This window comes from Pelecanus crispus, chromosome 6 (genome assembly GCF_030463565.1).
Source record: "Pelecanus crispus isolate bPelCri1 chromosome 6, bPelCri1.pri, whole genome shotgun sequence".
Taxonomy (NCBI): Eukaryota; Metazoa; Chordata; class Aves; order Pelecaniformes; family Pelecanidae; genus Pelecanus; species Pelecanus crispus.
In genome coordinates, this window is record NC_134648.1 from 29,609,084 (window position 1) to 29,627,885 (window position 18,802).

The following is an 18,802-nucleotide window of genomic DNA, read 5'->3' on the forward strand; positions in this document are numbered from 1 at the left end:
GAAACTTTCATCCTCACTTGGAGACTGCCGAAGTAGGCACAATACTCAATTACCAAAAAGCTGTAACATCTTCGACCTCTCTTCTCTAGTTGTTGTGGTTTTGTTGGTTTGTTGGGTTTTTTGGTGGTGTTTATTTTTTTTTAACCTTACCACTATCACATTCTTCCTAAAACAAAACTGAAACAGTTCTGTTTAAAGCTTTGAAAACTTTTGGGTTGCTCTTCCTAGTGAGGTTAATTTTACTCTAGGCAGGCATCAAATACTTGGAGACCATATGGGTATCCAGTCAGAAGTGCTTCAGATACTTCCATAATGAGAGTTAAAAAAAAAAAAAAAAAAAAAGAAGAAGAAAACTCTGTTGGCTTTTATCAGTGTGTGGTGCCCCTTCTGACATCAGACTGTTGTGCTCTAATGTTGCCTTTGCTGTGTTTGCCAGCAGAGCTCTGGGCTTAAACAATGGTCAGCAAATCCCTCTTCTAAAGCTGGATTAACTGTACTTTCCTTCAGTGGAAACTGCTATTTGGGTAAGAGAGAGGAATTCAAAATTTTCGTTTTCCCTCAAGATAGGCAAGCAAAGAAAGCTGAGCTGCTTTGCTATAGAAACATTCAGGGAAGTGCTAGATGAAGAAAGAAAATGTATCAACTGAACTATGTTCAAAGCCATCTGAAATGTCCAAGGTCTGCCCTCATCAAGGTGTGTACGTGATGGGAATGCAAAAGTGAGCCTGGCCTGGAAGTGGAGAAAGAGAGAAAATGGTATCTGACACAGGCCTTCTAACAACAGGTGTGCAAGGTGTTAAAGAGGCTATTAAAGGCTATGCTACAGAATTCACCAATTTTAACCCCAAATAAACAATCAGATGCTTATGGGTTGTTAAAATACAGAAATAAGAAATGAAGTACATCTGTTGAAGCCAGGGCAAAATATTCTGATGCTTAGTCCAAATTTGTTCAAAAATTCTTCTGGTGATACCCTTCCACACTTTCTCTGGGGGAAAAAAAAAATCACAGCCTTTTGCCCATCACTATTAGGACTTTCTTTCTCTCCTTTTCCCTTTAATTCCATTATTCATATAACAGTTCTTCTATGCAGTCCTGGATTTTTTCCTCTTTGTCACTGTAACTGTCAAATATTTGTACTGTATTTTCACACCTGTTCAATATCCACTTATACCTTCTGTGCTCTGCCAGGCATTTTTGTATGGTAGGATTAAAATGATAAAAGCTGGTACTGTCATCTTTTTGGTTGTGTCTCTTGTAGTAATGAGGTTGCAGAAACATCTCTGCCTTCCACTGAAGGTCTTGTGTAGGCCGTGAACTGCAGAGTTAGGTGCCTGTCCATGGAGGGGAGGGAACCCCGATCCATGTGTTACTCAGTCCTGGACCAAAAGAGTGACTGTTCTTTCCAGAGACTTCTGATTCTGAACTGAACAGTCTGCAACTGTAAATCATGCCAAATATTTTTGTAGTTCTGGGTTTTCTAAACCTGCTAGTGCTATTTTCCTTGCAGTATAGGAGAGCTAAATGGTTACTTAGCAATGGTTAGCTACGCTACCCTGTGTTACAGGTACATGCAGAATTACAGGATGGCGCAAGCAAACTGATGGCTGTGAATTTAATATTACTACTTTAAAAAATAACAGTAAGAATTTCTGTGTTAGGATGAAGGGGAAAAGATGCAACTAACAGGGTGGCATGGAGCAGAAGAGTCTTTTATGTAGTCAGTTCTTGGTACCTGGAAAGAAAGAAAATGTGTAAAGGCAGCATGGTGTTGACCATAGATGCCAGGATCTTTGGCAGTTGTTTGTGCAGTATTCTTGGTCAACACCTGTTTGAGGAAACTTCATCCATATTATGGGACTGTGAGAAAATCCTTCTAGAATGCTGCCAGGGCCTGACAGAGCTGATGGACCCTGAAGAGCAGGAACATACTCATCTCAACATAAGAAAGAAATTTTTTACAGTAAGAACAATCATTCACTGAACTGCCTCCCCAGGTATGTGGTAGAGTCCCCATTGCTGGAGGTTTTCAAGATGCAACTGGACAGGGTGCTAGATAATCTCATCTAGGCTCCCTTTCCCACAAAAGTTTGGACCAGGTGATCTTTCGAGGTCCCTTCCAACCTGGGCTGTTACGTGATTCCGTGTTGAACCAACAGCCCATAGAAGGTTGAATTGCTACAAAATAGTGATAAGTGCTGCCATCTGTCATAATTTTTACTGAAAACAGAATTAGCATTTCTACTTTGGAAGAAAGCATGCCATCAGGACTTAAAAGAAACAGTGTTTTCATTCTCCCCCAGAAATCTGCTGTCCCTAACAAAACAAAGGCTACAGAGTTCAGTTTGGTAATTATTCTGTCTACTTAAGCTTCCTTTGTAATGTCAATGTTTCTGTGAATCTGTGGGAAATACAAGGCTGTTATGTAATAGCTCTGAGGGTTGCAAGTGACCTCATCAGCAAAATGAAGCTTTGTATGTTAGGTTTTTTTATGGGCTATATTATTTGGCCTAATGAAGAGCTGCCAAGGGGGCGGGGGGAGGCAGAGTAATAACTTATTGTTTAAGCACCTCCCACCCCCCCAAAAAAAAAAATGTGCAGAAATAACAGGATGATTATTGACTTTAGCTTCTCAGCCAGAAATGACATAACTGTTTTGCCAACTTTAGACATAAAATTACAAAGATCCTAACTATCTTTTTAAGGGTGGGTGGGTGGGGCGGGAACCCACCCTCCCTCATGAGACGTTTCATTTGTCAGATAAACATGAAGATGGGGAGAGTATGTGGAAGGAATCTGAAGAAACTGAGCATACCATGCTAAATTTAAGGTGATGGCAGATGTTAAGTATGAGGCCTGTGTTTAGACTGACTTCCTGTTTTTAAAGTCTGGAGGCTGTTTGTATAATACTTTGCTATGAAAACTGTTTGGTTACTGGATCCTGCTGCTATCACATCTGGAGAGAACCAAACCATAGACAGTGACGATTTTTTGGTTGCTTGTACCCATGGGCAAGTGAGAGAGTAGGAAACTTGTGTGATGGTCACATGAGGTGTCAAGAGAGGCCGGGAAAGTTGAGTGATGTCAGCTCAGCACCTTGCAATGCCTCTGTTTTGCTTTTGTGTATTGTTTTGTATATATTCCATTGTTAAAATATGTTGGGTTTTTGCCTCCTGCGTAAGTGAAATTATTTTTTAATATAGAGGGTTGGTAAAATGTCCAGGGCTGCAGTGTGATGTAAAGTTTCAGGAAAAACATTCGTCATGGCTAAGCTCAGAGGTACCTCTCATTGTTTCTGCTCCAGAAGAATGTGAAGAAGTGTAAGTAGATATGTCTGCTTTGATTGTTGGTCCAGTTGCCTGAACAGCAAGTGCTGACTTCCGTCCTGTTCCTGGACCCCTGACTAACTGGGATTGAAACGTGACACTGTAGGTTTATGTTCCACCCTAATGCGCGCTTGGTTAGTCTTCTGTCTCACGTTCCCTATGTTTAATGAGAGCTCAACATTAAAGAGTAAGTCTTCCATTGAGGCTTCTTACACCAAATGCACTACTTCTGCTTGTCTTTGAGGGAGTTGGAGAAAACATGCTTCTTATCTTTATTCTTCCTGGCCCTCTACTGTTACAGATACAGTTACAGGGTAATGTCACTGGAGCTCTGAGCACTGGGAAATAATCATGGGACACCAAGGGTGAAATACTATCCACGTTGAAATCATTGAGAAAATTCCTGCTGTCTGCAGGGGGTCCCAGGTTTCATTCAACCTGTTCATTTTACTGGATAAAGACTTAGTCATTCAGGATTGTTTCTTCTGATACTGTTTATAGGTTGGAGTCAGTGTGCTCTCTGAACAATGATGTGCTTTACTTGTCCAAGGGTAAAACTAGGGTAAATCATGGTTTATAAAATGCATCGTTATAATGACTAGAAGGTTAGTTACAGCATTAGACTCACAAAGGTCATAATTTGGACTAGTTAAGCAAAGTATGCTTTCATAGTAGTACTACAGATACAGGCTAGTGCATATGAGAGAGTGTTGGTATCTGGGTCATAATGTATCTGTATCATAACGTATAGCTTCCAACAGTAACTGTAGCATGGTAAAAACACAAACCAGAGGTGACTGAACATAGCTACTTTAATGAGTTGGGAAGAACAGATTTAATACACGTGTGTGTGTAAGTATATAACCCGATATTAGTAGCAACTTTTGAAGATAACTGTGTGTTTGACAATACAGCAGATTAAGCTGCAGTTTGCAGATTAGGACAGCTGTACTAATTCTTTCTGTGCTGTTGCAGAGCTGTACCTCCATGCTGCTATTCAGGAGCTAAAATAACTCGCTTTTACTTTTTCCCCCAACTCGCTCATTTGCGCTTATCCAGAAATAAACTATTAAATCTATTCCCCTAGTTTAAGACTTGTTTGCCTTGATGTTTGATCCTTTCCTGTTAGTGAAGCTACCCTAAGACATGGTGGAGCCTGGGCAAGATAGAGCCAGTCACTAGTACTTTTGTATTTGTCTTTTTCTGGGGCTAAGGAGGATGATGATCATCTTGGTGTACTCCAACAGGAAGGGGTACTGGAGCTTAAAGTAGCTTGGATAAGTGCTTTGGGGTACTGTTGAGGATAATGGTAGAAAAGTTGCTTTGTAAAAGGTGATTTAAACAGCAGCTACCTTGGATACAATACACAGCTAGTTCTGGCTTTCTAGATAGAGGTAGGCAACAGCAGAAGGTGATTGTCTTGAATTTCCTGTGCTGCCAGTTTGAAGGAACCTGTTTGATTTTTGGGGAGGTTTGTGGTTCTTCTGAATTTCCTTGTGTTTATTTCTCATAGTTGTCTGTGTTGCATAGATGATGCATTGCTTTTCCTTAGGGATGTCTGTGCTGCTTTTTTTGCCTTCTGACTCTACATCACCCACTTGCTGTCTTTTTGAGTTGGCCTTTGCCCTGGCCATATCTGGTAAGTCTTTTGAGGATCTGACCAGTCTGTCCTCTTTCATTTGCCTTTCCTTCTTTCTGTTCCTTATTCACCTTGTGTTCTTCCTGCCTCTATCCCTTGTTACACCAAATATTGGCTGCTTTCTCTAGCATATATAGTAATACCCTGAGATGTGTGTTTTCTGCTAAATATTTTAAAGATAACTTGTAGCAGAGATGGGGGAAAGAATAAAAGGTTGTTACACCCATGGCACCCTGTGAAGAGAGATCCCGCAACCAGTTTGGTTGGCCTGATTCAGCAGCTTGTGGATGTGCTTGGAAAACAGTTTGTAGGAAGGCCTTGCAACCTGCAGTGTAGCAGTTGGGAGCGGGCAGCAGAGGCTGGCAGAAACATCCTCAGCCAGTTTTGTTGCAGAAGACAACAATGGAGTTGTTCCTCAAGGAAAAAGTGCATCCCCTCTAAACTCAAATCTTAGCTTAACTTGCACAAGTGGATATCTTCGCTGGAGGGACTTCTGCTGTTGAGAGAGTTGCAGAATAGTTACATAAAATTTTGCAGATCTGCTTTTCTTGATTAGAATGGAAAATAAGGAAATTATGAGGGCTTTTTTTTTTTTCTTCCTTAGGTTGCTACAGCTCATGGTTCATCACAGATACACTAGTTGTAACAAATGAGATCAAAAAGTCTACAAATCATTCAGGATGTATATAACTACCACTTGGGGCACGTATCCTTCTGTACTTCTTTCCTTATCCTCTATTGTTTAGTCTGAGAGCTTTAGGTTTGTTTGAATTGCAGAAAGAAGGAACCATGCAAAAAGAATCCAGTCTGTGACTAGTCTGAGGGGGTTGTTGATTGATAGAATAATCATTTGTTTAGCAGTGATATTGATTATATAGATTGTCTAGATTACATCAGACAGAAGTTCAGGCGTGACCTTTCCCTTTTCGAGAGGTGGGCTATAGCCTGTTCTCTCTCAAGGCAGAGATTTTATTACGAGAATGTGTGGGTTAATATCATAAATAGTTGCATTTGCACATGGGTGAAAGTCAAGAGTTGTGCAGGGTATTGTTCTGTAGCTGGGATAGGGAAGAAGAGGGTTGGGAACTCCTTAAACTAAGGCTGGAAAAAAAATGTTCTTATCAGATTATATATTGACATTTGGGCTGCATTTTCTTTTGGTCAGTTTGTAGAGTTGAAAATCCTCTTCTCTTGCTTTCATAAATGTCAGTTATGCACAGGATAATATCACAGTTTAATCTCTATAGTTAAATAAGAAAGGATTTTTTTTTCTTTTTACTGGAGTCTGAAATGTCTAAAATAGTGACATGTAAAAGGTTTGCATCTAGAAAGTTCAGGGTCTGGTGAAGACCCCAGATAACTCTCTGAAGTAGAATCTTTGCTACCTCTTCTGTTGCGGTGTCAGAACTAAGTGGAGGGCAGCAGCACAGTGCTCTAGGAGCAGACTGAGTTTGTAAGGTAAAAAGGGTGTTCCAATACCTGGGATTCCTTGAATTTGATTGTGACTAGTGCTGAGTTACTTTTCAGTGAACTGATTCCCTAGTCTCTTTCTAGCAGGTTGCTCTTTGCTGTTGCCTTCAAATAGCCACGTTCCAGGAAACTGTGCATAGTACTTGATCTCCTGTTTCAACAGTGTGTGTGGGGTGAATGTTTTCCTTTGCAGTAGAGTATGTGTTCATACAAATAGTGTGTACATGGAGAAAAATTGTGATGTCACTTTGTATTTAATGCGTTTACCCTAAAATAGACGGATCTCTTCAAAATATCTTTTTTTGTTGTTGTTCCTTTACAGGTGTTACAGGTAGCACCGAATGCTCCTGTGGACGTAATCATTTTACATGTGCTGTCAGTGCTTTTGGTGAATGCACATGTATCCCCGCTCAGTGGCAATGTGATGGAGACAATGACTGTGGGGACCACAGTGATGAAGATGGCTGCAGTAAGAATACCATTCTTGACTTGTGTTTGTGAAAACTGAATGTCTTAACTTTTGCTCTGCAGGTGCTTCCCTGTTTTACAGGCATATCCTAGTTTTTGTATGACAAATGTTTAAGGCTGTAGAGGACATACTTTTGACTTCAGTACTTGGAGTCTAACAGAGCCAGTGTCCACTGACATAAAGCACAGTGAAAGCCCAGCTCTGCCTTTTGCAGCTGATTTTAGATGGCTGTTGGAGGTGAATGTTTTAGAGGGAGAGGAGGGACAGAGAGAAGTACCTCTTTTTTCCACCCTTGCAAAAGCACTATCTGTGAACTAAATTATATGGTGTGAAGAAGTGCATTGAGCATGCCTGCCCTCTTCAGTAACGTTCTAGTTTCTGTCCTGGCTGCCCTATGAAAGGAGGGAAAGGTAAGCACTACAATCAACATTCATTGGCCTTGGGATCTGCTGAGAGAAGTTACCTGCAGCTGCTGTGTATCTGCATAGTGTCAGCATCTGTGTAGCTGAGCCCAGCTACATAAGAACTGATAAGAAGTGTCAGTCCTAGTGGGTTTAGCATGGTATAGATGAATAATAAAAACCTCTTTCCCTAGAGCCACAAGTAAGTTGCTTTCTTACCCCATCTCTCCGGATTCCACAGACCATGGTAGAATTGAAGGGTGGAAAAAAAGGCCCGATTTCGTGGAACATCTTTCCTGAAAGTTTCTCTAGAGTTGAAGATTTAAGGCTCCTGTCAATGAACATGATTGAGGAATTTATCTTCCTCTGTTGGATGTTTCTCTAGCCTTCCCTGGTTCCACTGTTGACTGCTGTAAGGAAAGCAGCTTTCCTCATCTTTGAAATACTGTTTTGGAGAATCTCTTCTTCCTTAAGTGTGGGAGATCTCAACCCAGCTTTGTGAAAATTTGTTTCCTTCTCACTTCTTGTTTCTTATAATTTTGCAAATAGCAAGCAACATGGAAGACCTTGGGTTAAAAATAGGGGTTTGAAAAATAGGTTACCTGCAAACTGAGGTCATCAGTGTTTGGTTTAAAGATGATTAGTGAAAGGGTTGTTGGGCAAGGAAGTGATCTTAACTGGAGAAATCAAAGTAAGTGGAAGGAAAACCTGCATTTTTACATCCAGTGAAGAAAAGTCTGAATTTGAGAACTTGCCATGCTCAAGAAAGAGGAGATAAGGATCTGGCAACTGAAGAAATAGTATTAAAATCTCAAAAGAGCAGGAGAGAGGAGGCAGTACTCAACTGCACAGGCTGAAAAAGGAGAAGTTGAGCAGGAATAAGGGGCTCGGGGAGGTAAGGCATATCCAATAACTAAACTGGTTTTACAGACTTCTTACTGAGCACAGGGGAAGATTTGGGAGGAGGTGGATGTTGCCAGGGGCGAGGGGGTGTGGGCTTTTTGTTTTGGGGGAGGGTTTTTTGGTGTGCTGTTTTGTTTTTTGTGTGGGGGGGTGGTGTTTGTAAGGGGAAGCCATGCTTCACAAATCTATTGGAATGCTGTGAAAGAGTCAGTCACGATTTAGACAAGAGATACTTGTTGCTAAGGTCTACTTTGTACTTCAACAAAATCCAGCACCAAAGGTTTTTAAGCTAAGCAGGCATGGTAGGATTGGGGGGCGGGATGGATCAGACCTTCCATAGGAACTAGCAGGAGATGGTTCAAAACTGACAAGAGTCACTTGTTCGTATGACATATACTTAAGCTATGGATCTCCTTGCCACAAAACATTGATTCTGAAATTTCAAATGTTCTTGGAAAGCACTCTGACAAGTTTATGGATGTAAAATCCACTGAGGGCTGTTAAAGAGGAATATGCTGTCGCTTGTTTGGGAAGTCTTTGTATTCACAAATAGAGGCAGATTTTGTCTTCTGAGTAAGAACGTTTATTTGTGTGCTATGTTCTTATACTCTTCTGGCATCTGCTGTTGCATTTTGTCTCTCTCCATGGCCTGGGTGAGAGGAACCTTTTGGTCTTGAACAGTAAAGCTGGGGTTATGGTGTATCCCTAATATATTAAGGAAACCTGGCCCATATGGATTTGAATGGCAGCTGTGCAAACGAGGGAGTAGTAGTGAACTGTGGTCAATTTGCTGATACTCTCTGGCACTGGAGGTTGGGAAGTATATAAAGTAGAGGTAGACAACCAAGTGAGACAGACAGTGTAGGAACTGGGTTTGACTTCTGCATTCTTTAATTTACAGTTTCTAACAAGGCAAAGGGAGGAATAAGACTGAAGCAAAGGGAGCTGTCTACAAAAGAGTACATGTAAGATGGGAATGTTTAAACATCTCATTCAGAACATGACTTGTGCTGTAGGTCTCTGCAATTTAGTAAGAGAGGTAAGCTACCACATACAGAGAAGGACAGATTTGACAAGATGGGAGGGGAGATAAAGAGCTACATTTATACAGAGTGGAAAAGTGACTCAAGGGGAAGGACTAGAATCTGAGCTGCCTTTTTAAATATTGTGTTATAGTAGAATAAATACAAAGAGGAGAACTTTTTCAGCTGACAGCCAGAAGTACTCTGAGTGCAATTTAGTGGAAAGAAGAAAGAAAAAATAGAAGTTAAGCAATGGAGCTAAGGACTCTATAGAAATGTTAAGTAAAATGGCTTCAGCACACACATGTGAGGTTGCAGTGGAGGGGCCGTAGGAACATTTATTCTATTAAGCCTGCTGAATCTTCCTCTGAGCAGCTGCTCATTATGAGTCCAGGTATGTGATATTACTGTTAGCTTGTAAGAACTAGATCGACTCTACAGTGTAGGTTTGTGGTAGTTGTCTGTGCTATTTCATAGAATCATAGAATCATTTAGGTTGGAAAAGACCTTTAAGATCATCCAGTCCAACCATTAACCTAACATTACCAAGTCCATCACTAAACCAATTAAGGGTACAGTAGCAATTTCATGTTTCCTGGCTTGGTGGCTGGATTATTTTTAATGAAAGTAAAAACTAGGAATCATTAAGGTTGGAAAGGATCTCTAATTTCATCCGTCCAACCATCAACCCAACACCACCATGCCCACTAAACCACGTCCCAAAGTGCCACGTCTACCCATTTTTTGAACACTTCCAGGGATGGTGACTCCACCACCTCTCTGGACAGCCTGTTCCAATGCTTGATAACCCTTTCTGTGAAGAAATTTTTCCTAATATCCAATCTAAACCTCCCCTGGCGCAGCTTGAGCCCATTTCCTCTCATCCTATCACTTCTTACTTGGGAGAAGAGACCAACACCCACCTCGCTACAACCTCCTTTCAGGTAGTTGTAGAGAGTGATAAGGTCTCCCCTCAGCCTCCTCTTCTCCAGACTAAACAACCCCAGTTCCCTCAGCTGCTCCTCATAAGACTTGTACTCCAGACCCTTCACCAGCTTCGTTGCCCTTCTCTGAACATGCTCCAGCATCTCAATGTCTTTCTTGTATTGAGGGGCCCAAAACTGGACACAGTATTCCAGGTGCAGCCTCACTAGCGCCGAGTACAGGGGGACAATCACTTCCCTGCTCCTGCTGGCCACACTATTCCTGATACAAGCCAGGATGCTGTTGGCCTTCTTGGCCACCTGGGCACACTGCTGGCTCATGTTCAGCCGGCTGTCAACCAACACCCCCAGGTCTTTTTTGGCCAGGCAGCTTTCCAGCCACTCTTCCCCAAGCCTATAGCATTGCATGGGGTTGTTGTGCCCGAAGTGCAGGACCCGGCACTTGGCCTTGTTGAACCTCATGCAGTTGGCCTTGGCCCATCGGTCCAGCCTGTCCAGGTCCCTCTGCAGGGCCATCCTACCCTTGAGCAGATCAACACTCCCACCCAACTTGGTGTCATCTACAAACTTACTGAGGGCACACTCAATCCCCTCATCCAGATCGTTGATAAAGATATTAAACAAGACTGGCCCTAAAACGGAGGCCTGGGGAACACCGCTCGTGACCGGCTGCCAACTGGACTTAACTCCATTCACCACTACTCTCTGGGCTCGGCTACCCAACCAGTTTTTTACCAGGTGAAGAGTATGCCCGTTCAAGCCGTGAGCTGCCAGCTCCCCAAGGAGAATGTTATGGGAGACTGTGTCAAAGGCTTTGCTGAAGTCCAGGTAGATGACATCCACAGCCTTTCCTTCATCTACCAGGCGGGTCACCAGGTCATAGAAGGAGATCAGGTTGGTCAAGCAGGACCTGCCTTTCATGAACCCATGCTGGTTGGGCCTGATTCCCCAGTTGATCTCCACATGCCTGTTGAGCGCACTCAATATGAACTGCTCCATAATCTGTCCTGGCACCGAGGTCAGGCTGACAGGCCTGTAGTTCCCCAGGTCCTCCTTCCGGCCCTTCCTGTAGATGGGTGTCACATTGGCAAGCCTCCAGTCATCAGGGACCTCCCCTGTTAACCAGGACTGCTGGTAGATGATGGAAGGTGGCTTGGCGAGCTCCTCTGCCAGCTCCCTCAATACTCTTGGGTGGATCCCATCAGGCTCCATAGACTTGTGAGCATCCAGGTGGTGTAGCAGGTCATTAACTGCTTCCTCCTGGACTATGAGGACTCCATTCTGGTCCCTGTCCCTGTCTTCCAGCTCAGCAGCCTGATTACCCTGGGGATGACTGGTCTGGCTATTAAAGACAGAGGCAAAGAAGGCATTAAGTACCTCAGCCTTTTCCTCGTCCTTGGTGACAATGTGTTGTGTCCGTCCCCCCCCCCATCCAGCAAAGGATGGAGATCCTCCTTGGCTCTCCTTTTATTGTTGATGTACTTATAAAAACATTTTTTATTATCTTTTACAACAGTGGCCAGATTGAGTTCTTGCTGGGCTTTTGCTTTTCTAATTTTCTCCCTGCATGACCTAACAAGATCCCTGTACTCTTCCTGAGTTGGCCACCCCTTCTTCCAAAGGTGGTAGACTCTCCTTTTTTCCCTGAGTCCCCGCAACAGCTCCCTGTTCAGCCAGGCCGGTCGTCTTCCCTGCCAGTTGGTCTTATGGCACATGGGGACAGGGACAGCCCGCTCCTGTGCCCTTAAGGCTTCCTTCTTGAAGAACACCCAGCCTTCCTGGACCCCTTTGCCCTTCAGGCCTGCCTCCCAAGGGACTTCCCCAACCAGCATCCTGAGCAGGCCAAAGTCTGCCCTCTGGAAGGCCATGGTAACAGTTTTGCTGCCCCTCCTCTTTATTTCACCAAGAATCGAGAACTCTATCATATCATGGTCGCTAAGCCCAAGATGGCCTCTGACCACGACATTTCCCACGAGTCCTTCTCTGTAAACAGCAGGTCAAGTGAGGCACCTCCCCTGGTAGTCTCACTTACCAGCTGCATCAGGAACTTATCCTCCCCACACTCTAGGAACTTCCTAGACTGTTGCCTCTCTGCTGTGTTGTATTTCCAGCAGATGTCCAGCAAGTTGACGTCCCCCACGAGAACAAGGGCTAGCAATTGTGAGACTTCTGCCAGCCACTTATACAATGCTTCATCTACCTCTACGTCCTGGTTGGGTGGTCTGTAGCAGACTCCCAACAGGACATCTGCTTTGTTGGCCTTCCCACTCATCCTTACCCATAAGCACTCGACCTTATCATCACCACTGTTGAGCTCTATACAGTCAAAACACTCCCTAACATACAGAGCCACCCCATTGCCTCTCCTTCCATGCCTATCCCTTCTGAAGAGCTTATAGCCATCCAGTGCAGCACTCCAGTCATGAGAGTCATCCCACCATGTTTCTGTGATGGCGACTATGTCATAGCTGTCCTGCTGCACAAGGGCTTCCAGCTCCTCCTGTTTGTTGCCCATGCTATGTGCATTGGTGTACATGCACTTGAGATGGGCTATCGATTTCGCCCCCCAATGTTGCCATGCTGCCTCTGGGCTCCTCACTAGTGAGCCTGTTTATATCCCCTTCCTCCTTCGAACCTAGTTTAAAGCCCTCTCAGAGTCCTGTGAACTCATGGGTGGGAATCCTTTTCCCCTTTGGAGACAGCTGATCTCCATCAGCCACCAGCAGGCCTGGTGCCATGTAAACCTCCCCATGATCCAAAAAACCCAAAATTCCACTGGAGACACCAGCCTCTAAGCCACCTGTTAATCAGATGAGTTTTTCTGTTCCTTTCAGCATTCTTCGCTGCCATTGACGGGATTGAGGAAAACACTACCTGTGCTCCTGATCCTGCAACCAATCGCCCCAGTGCCCTGAAGTCCCTTTTGATTGCTTTAGGACTTTTCTCTGTAATATTATCACTGCCAACCTGTACAGCCAGCAACGGGTAATAATCGGAGGGCCTTATGAGATCAGGGAGTTTCATAATAATGTCCCTAACCCGGGCCCCAGGGAGGCAGCAGACTTCCCTGTGGGATGGGTCCGGAGAGCAGATTGGGCCCTCAGTTCCCCGCAGGAGGGAATCGCCTACCACAATTACCCTCCTTTTTTTCTTAAGAGGGGCAGTCGTAATCTGTGGGGTTGACTGACTTGCCCTCAGCAGCCCACTGACTGGACCTCCACCAACCTCCCCGCTTGTCTGGCCCTCAACTTCAGTGCCCCATATCTGTTGTGTAAGGGCAACTGGGAAGGTGAGGGAGGCCGGGAGGGGATTCACCTGCCTCCCCGGGCAGGGACCTGTTTCCATTCCCCTCCGTCTCTTAGGTCCCCTCCTTCTGCTTGCTGGCAAGAGGGTAGGGGATCCTCCGCTCCTTGTGGGGCCTCCGCCTGCTGCCTTGGCCCCAGGGACGGTAGGGTGCGGCTCCACCAATCTATCTCCCTCTCGCACTCTCTGATGCTCCTCAGCCTTTCCACCTCCTCCTTCAGCTCTGCCCCTAGGCTGAGGAGATCATCTGCCTGGTCACACCGAATACATTTGCTGTCTCCGCTGCCCTCTGGTACAAGCGACAGGCTCAGGCACTCCCTGCAGCCGACGACCTGGACGGCTGCATGTTTGTGCGGGAGCTCCGTCTGGGTCACCGCATTCCTTCTGGCGGCGGCTTTCGGGCGAGTGGTAACCATAGCTGCCAGGTATTCTCCTGGGAGGGCGATGACCACTGCCTGAGTTTCCCTCTTGAGGGAAACTTTCCTATGTTGCTTAGTTATTATGGCACTAAAACTTTTTGCTAGAGCAGATCGCTTGCTAAATCCCTCTCTTGCTTGGCATACAGGAGCCTTGTGAAGGTGTACTCTTTGTGGGGTTAACTTTCCATTTGATCTGTTTGCTAACTGTGCCAAGCATAAAGGCGGCAGCAGGAGTATAGGAGCAGGGGTGGGGTGTAAGCCCCTTGGAACAGCAACTCAAACTTTAAATCAATTTAAGCTTCTCACAAATCAGCACTGATGCTTGCACATAGTACATGAGAACGGTCAGTTCACAGATTTTCTTTCCTTCCCTGGCCATCTGTCTGTGACATGCATGCAGTGTTCTGGTTGGAGTGAAATTTTGGACAACTTCTCTGTTTTGAACTTGATTTATTTTTTACTTATTGACTTATGCCAAGTATGAAATTGGTGAATTTCTTTTTAATACAAATACTGAGCTGTAGGTTTGGGTTGTGCTGATGAAGTCATCATACAAGCCCCAGATATGTTAAAGGCCTAGTTAAAAAATTAGTGAGATTCCTCAAAAACCATGGGGCTAGTCTTCATGCTGGGGTGAGCCCAGTGGTTTGTTCTGACTTACGAACATAAGTTTGTGCAACCACTTACATGTACTCTTCTGAGATGCTAAAGCTGTCAGGATTCTTTTTCAGCAGCGTATGGAAGTACAGCTCTGGGTTTTAAAGACAAGAGTTATAATATCATCAAGTAGATGTCTGATCAGAAGAGTGAACAGAAGTGATTACAAGGAATCCCACATTTCCACTGGTCTGCTGCAACCTAGTCTTACAGAGTTACAGGATTTTCTTCTTTCTCCTGTGAATGTCCTAACTTTCCAGAGCAATAAAGCTGCAACCATGCTTGTTTTAAGGTCTAGTTTTCCTTCAGTGTATCAGCTCATATGTATGCTATAAGCCAATACAATGACAAGAATGAGTTCCTGAGAGAGCTCTGTCTACCTCCTTGGGAAAGGAAGGGGAGAATGGGAAGACATTGGATTGCTGGACTCCTAATAAAGCAAGAGTGAAACACAGGGTGCGGGGAAAGGTGCAGATTACTTTAGGAAGTCAAGATTCAATCTTGCATCTGTGTATATATTGCACTGCCTATGCTTGAATAGTTGATTGGAGTTTATGAAATTCTATGTTAATGCAATTTTCTAACCTTGAGCTGGTAATCTGTCATTTCAGTTAAAGAATGACAGATAGCTTGAAACACACTGTGTGTGTATTTTAAAAAAAAAAAAAGGGGGCAAGATACTTAGCAGTGAGTGAGAGGAGTTGCAGCTATGAAAAACAAGAGCAGATATGGAACATTTCTTCCTTCTGAGTGAGATTTTCAGTTTTGAGATAAATTTTTAAGATGTCGTATGTTTTGGTTTTTTGGTTTGTTTTTTTTTTTTTTTTAAATGTTCTATTATGAACTGTAAAACAAATTCCCACTTTGAGTCAGTTGCACTAAGTTTTTCCTCAAATGTTACCCTTTCTGCACACCCCAGACATTTTCCACTTGTATTCGTGTCCTCGGAATGTCTGCCTCATAGGTATTTTCCCGTTGTTTTGGGGAGAGCCCTGCCTCTGCTTACCTGGCTGTGACAGGAACTGTTTTTCTTGCAAATCTGAAGCCCCGCTGTGATGGGAGCCAATTATTCCGTGACATATTTGCTTCCTGCTCTGGATCATGTTTACAAGCCAGAGTGCTGTAGTAATAATAGTAATAAGCAACCTCCCAGCTGTCATGCCAGCTTCATAGACTTTCTCTGGTGTCAGCTCTCTGGCTTGCTGACAGTGTCTGGCTTGGAAGCCCTTGCTACACATGCACAGATTAGCTCAGCTGCCTTCCTGCCTTGTGCCAACAGAGACTACTTTGGACTGTCCCTAACGAAAGCCGCATGCAGGCGGAGGAATGGTTTTCATTCTGCCCTCCTGCATGCGCTTTGAAGTCCAGCATGGTGTGAATGAGTCCTACTTCCTGTGGCAAGGGTGAAAGGATAACTCAGTAAACTTGGCCTGAGGATTGATAAATAGTTCTGTTTCTCCTAAGATATGCCAAATCCCCTCGTAACCATCCCCCAGTAGAGCCTTCTTACTCTGAATTTTGGATATGTATCATACCTAAGTCGCTTGTAAATGTGTAGCTCCTGGGGACACAGACCTGCTTGCTTAGCTCCATGACTGTCGTACGATACTTTTTCATTTAAAGGGACTGAAGAAGAATTTACTCCTTTTACCTTAAAGCTTACTGAAAATGTTCTGTTGCTCCCATCTCATTGGGAAATTTAGGCAGTTCCTGTTGAGCTACAACTCACTCAAGTCCAGAAGAAGGTCTTTTCCTTGCCAGGAATAGGGCTATCAGTATAGCCTGCTAATCAGTCCCATAACAAAATTTTTTGAGGTGATGTGAGGATAAAAATCTTACAGGTCTTTTATTAAAATTAATGGAAGCTTTTAAAGAATCATCTTCCCTCTGCCCTTCACTTAATCACCAGTCTTGAGCTCAGATGCAAGAGCTCAGGTGAAGCTTTACTTCTGAACTTCAAGTTTTACTAATTAGGAACTCTAGACAAGAATTTAAGCTTCTCTTGAAAAGACACCAGTTCCATATCTGCAACCATGCTTTGTCATTTTATTGGGCTTGGAGAATGTGTTTCCTTTAAAAGACATTAGAATTAATTCAGTGGCCCCTCAGGCAGAGCGCTTGTGATCAAAGGGCTGTGAAAGATTGGGTGCTGATACTCTCTTTAATTTTTTTTCTTCTCTCTCTTTTTTTTTTTTTTTTTTTTTTCTTTTGACCAGCAACATCCTTAAATACATTCAGCAGTGTGATTGGAAACGTTTAATGTTATTCTGGAACTAGATTTTCCAAAATGTAGTTAGTAAAATGCAGCATCTCCTATTTCTTCCTGAGAATGGACTAACGTCCTTTATTCTTGTTTCTGGACTTACTGCCCACTGTGCTACAGACCTCAGCAAACAGAGCTATGTTTGTGTGTATGTATGTGCTCATACACATGCATGAGTGTGGACATAGCTGGGGGTCAGGCTGCAGTTGTCTCTAAAGTAGGTAGCATGAATTTTGTTTTAGTTTGTATATTTTTTCAATTAACTTCTCATTCTTCACATGGCTGAGACTTTGTCTAATTAAACAAGCAGTATTGTTCAAACTGCTGCGCTCCAGAGCTCTGAACACCAGTTGCTCACTGTCCTTGAGTACAAAGCAACCTGCTCACCACAGGCAACAGGGATAAAGTGTTCAAAGGAGAGGGGGGACGTGATTCAGTCTGTGTTTCACCTTATAAACTTCCCTTTTCCCCTGCCCTCCCCCCTCCCCTTCTGCTCAGCCATAAAAGAGTGCCCTGTGTAATAGGAGTTGGGAGAGGGGGAGGAACAGCAGGCTTACGATAGACCTAGCTTTTCTGAAACCTTGGATGATGTCCAGCGTGACCATGCAGAGGGATGAGCTCAGGGAAATGGTTGGAAGTTCAAAGGCCTTTTTGTGTTGCTCACTGTCAATTGACAGATGTGCTCTCTTGGGCTGTCAATGCCCAGTCTAGCTCTCCCCACCAGCTCCCCTTCCTTGAGCTTGTTCCCCATCATGCTTCTGCTCTGCCTGGGGAGGTGACTTAGTCCTTGTCTGTTTGGGCATTTGTCTGTCTTCAACTCCATCCTAGCACTGGCCTTTGCTCATCTCTTTTAGGAAAATACTGTTTCTTTGCACAGATATGGAGAGATCAAGTTGGAATTGAGCAGGGAAGGGGCGTGAGGCTTAACTGTGTTTACTGTTGCATTATCTAATCCTGCTATGAGTAGTGGTGAAAGCATGTTCGTGCAATCTGTGATTACTTTCTCATCAGTGGAAGCAGTGCCTATGAAGGACTTGCAGCTTTCTTAGGAAGTAATAAATATCCTTCGTTTTACAGGTTGGGGAAGTGGAGCTAAAGAGACAGAACTGTCCCATGGTCATGCAAACATCAATATCAAGCTGGGAAGAGAATACAGGGGTTCTGTTTCCAGTCTTCTAGATGCTAATCCAGCTTCTCCAGAGAGGTCTTGCTCCATCTCTGGCAGTGAAAGGAGTTCCTACTGCTTCATTTGTATTGCCATGTACTCTCCTTCTGACCATGGAAGTGTGGCTTTTAAAATAAGTTATATGAGTTAAAGCAATACACTTACCAAATTGTATAGCTGCTCCATGATGTCAGGACAAAATATAGTGGAGGTTGTTTGAATGGCCTAAGTGTGACCTCTTAACTTTTGAATTTCCTCTTGATTTCAAATTTCCAAACACTTTGGATATATTTACGACACTACTAAACATTAACTCTGGGCTAGTGGTATGCCCTCAGCTTAACTCCATAGGAATAAAACTCATCAAAATATGAAGTAATAAATGACCAACAGAAGGGCTGAATAATAACAACCCTAGAGCAAAGGGCTGTACCGTGGAACTGAAGCCTGATGTGTTTAGAATGAATAGAAAGAAACACAGGAATGTTTCTGTGTAGGCAGTTTGCTTTTTAATGGGGAGAAGAGATCATGGTATTGGGAGGGCAGAGCTGGGAAGAGAGGGGGTTTGGAAGAGACTGCCCCCGTGTGAAAGCTGCTCCCAGAATCTCTTGCATTTTCCTTTGAAGCATCTGTTTGACCATTATTAGATTCAGGTTACAACTTTACGTGGACCCCTGGCCTGATCCTATTGGCAGCTCCTCTACTCTCTGAGACATCAGCCTTCATTCATTAGGTTTTTTTGTTGTAAGTGGGTTTGTGTTTTTTCTTCCTTCTTTAAAGGAGAGCTCCTGTACCAGGGGATTTATCTCCCTCTGCGTGTT

General features: G+C 43.8%; 1 protein-coding gene across 1 annotated transcript in view; it reads left to right on the top strand.

Moving 5' to 3' along the window:
- LRP4 (LDL receptor related protein 4) overlaps positions 1-18,802 on the top strand; it is an 84,786-nt gene that overhangs the window by 34,435 nt on the left and 31,549 nt on the right. Inside the window, exon 2 of the mRNA XM_075713019.1 lies at positions 6,758-6,904. Within this exon, the coding sequence (XP_075569134.1) occupies positions 6,758-6,904 (147 nt within the window). The remainder of the gene's footprint in view (positions 1-6,757; positions 6,905-18,802) is intronic.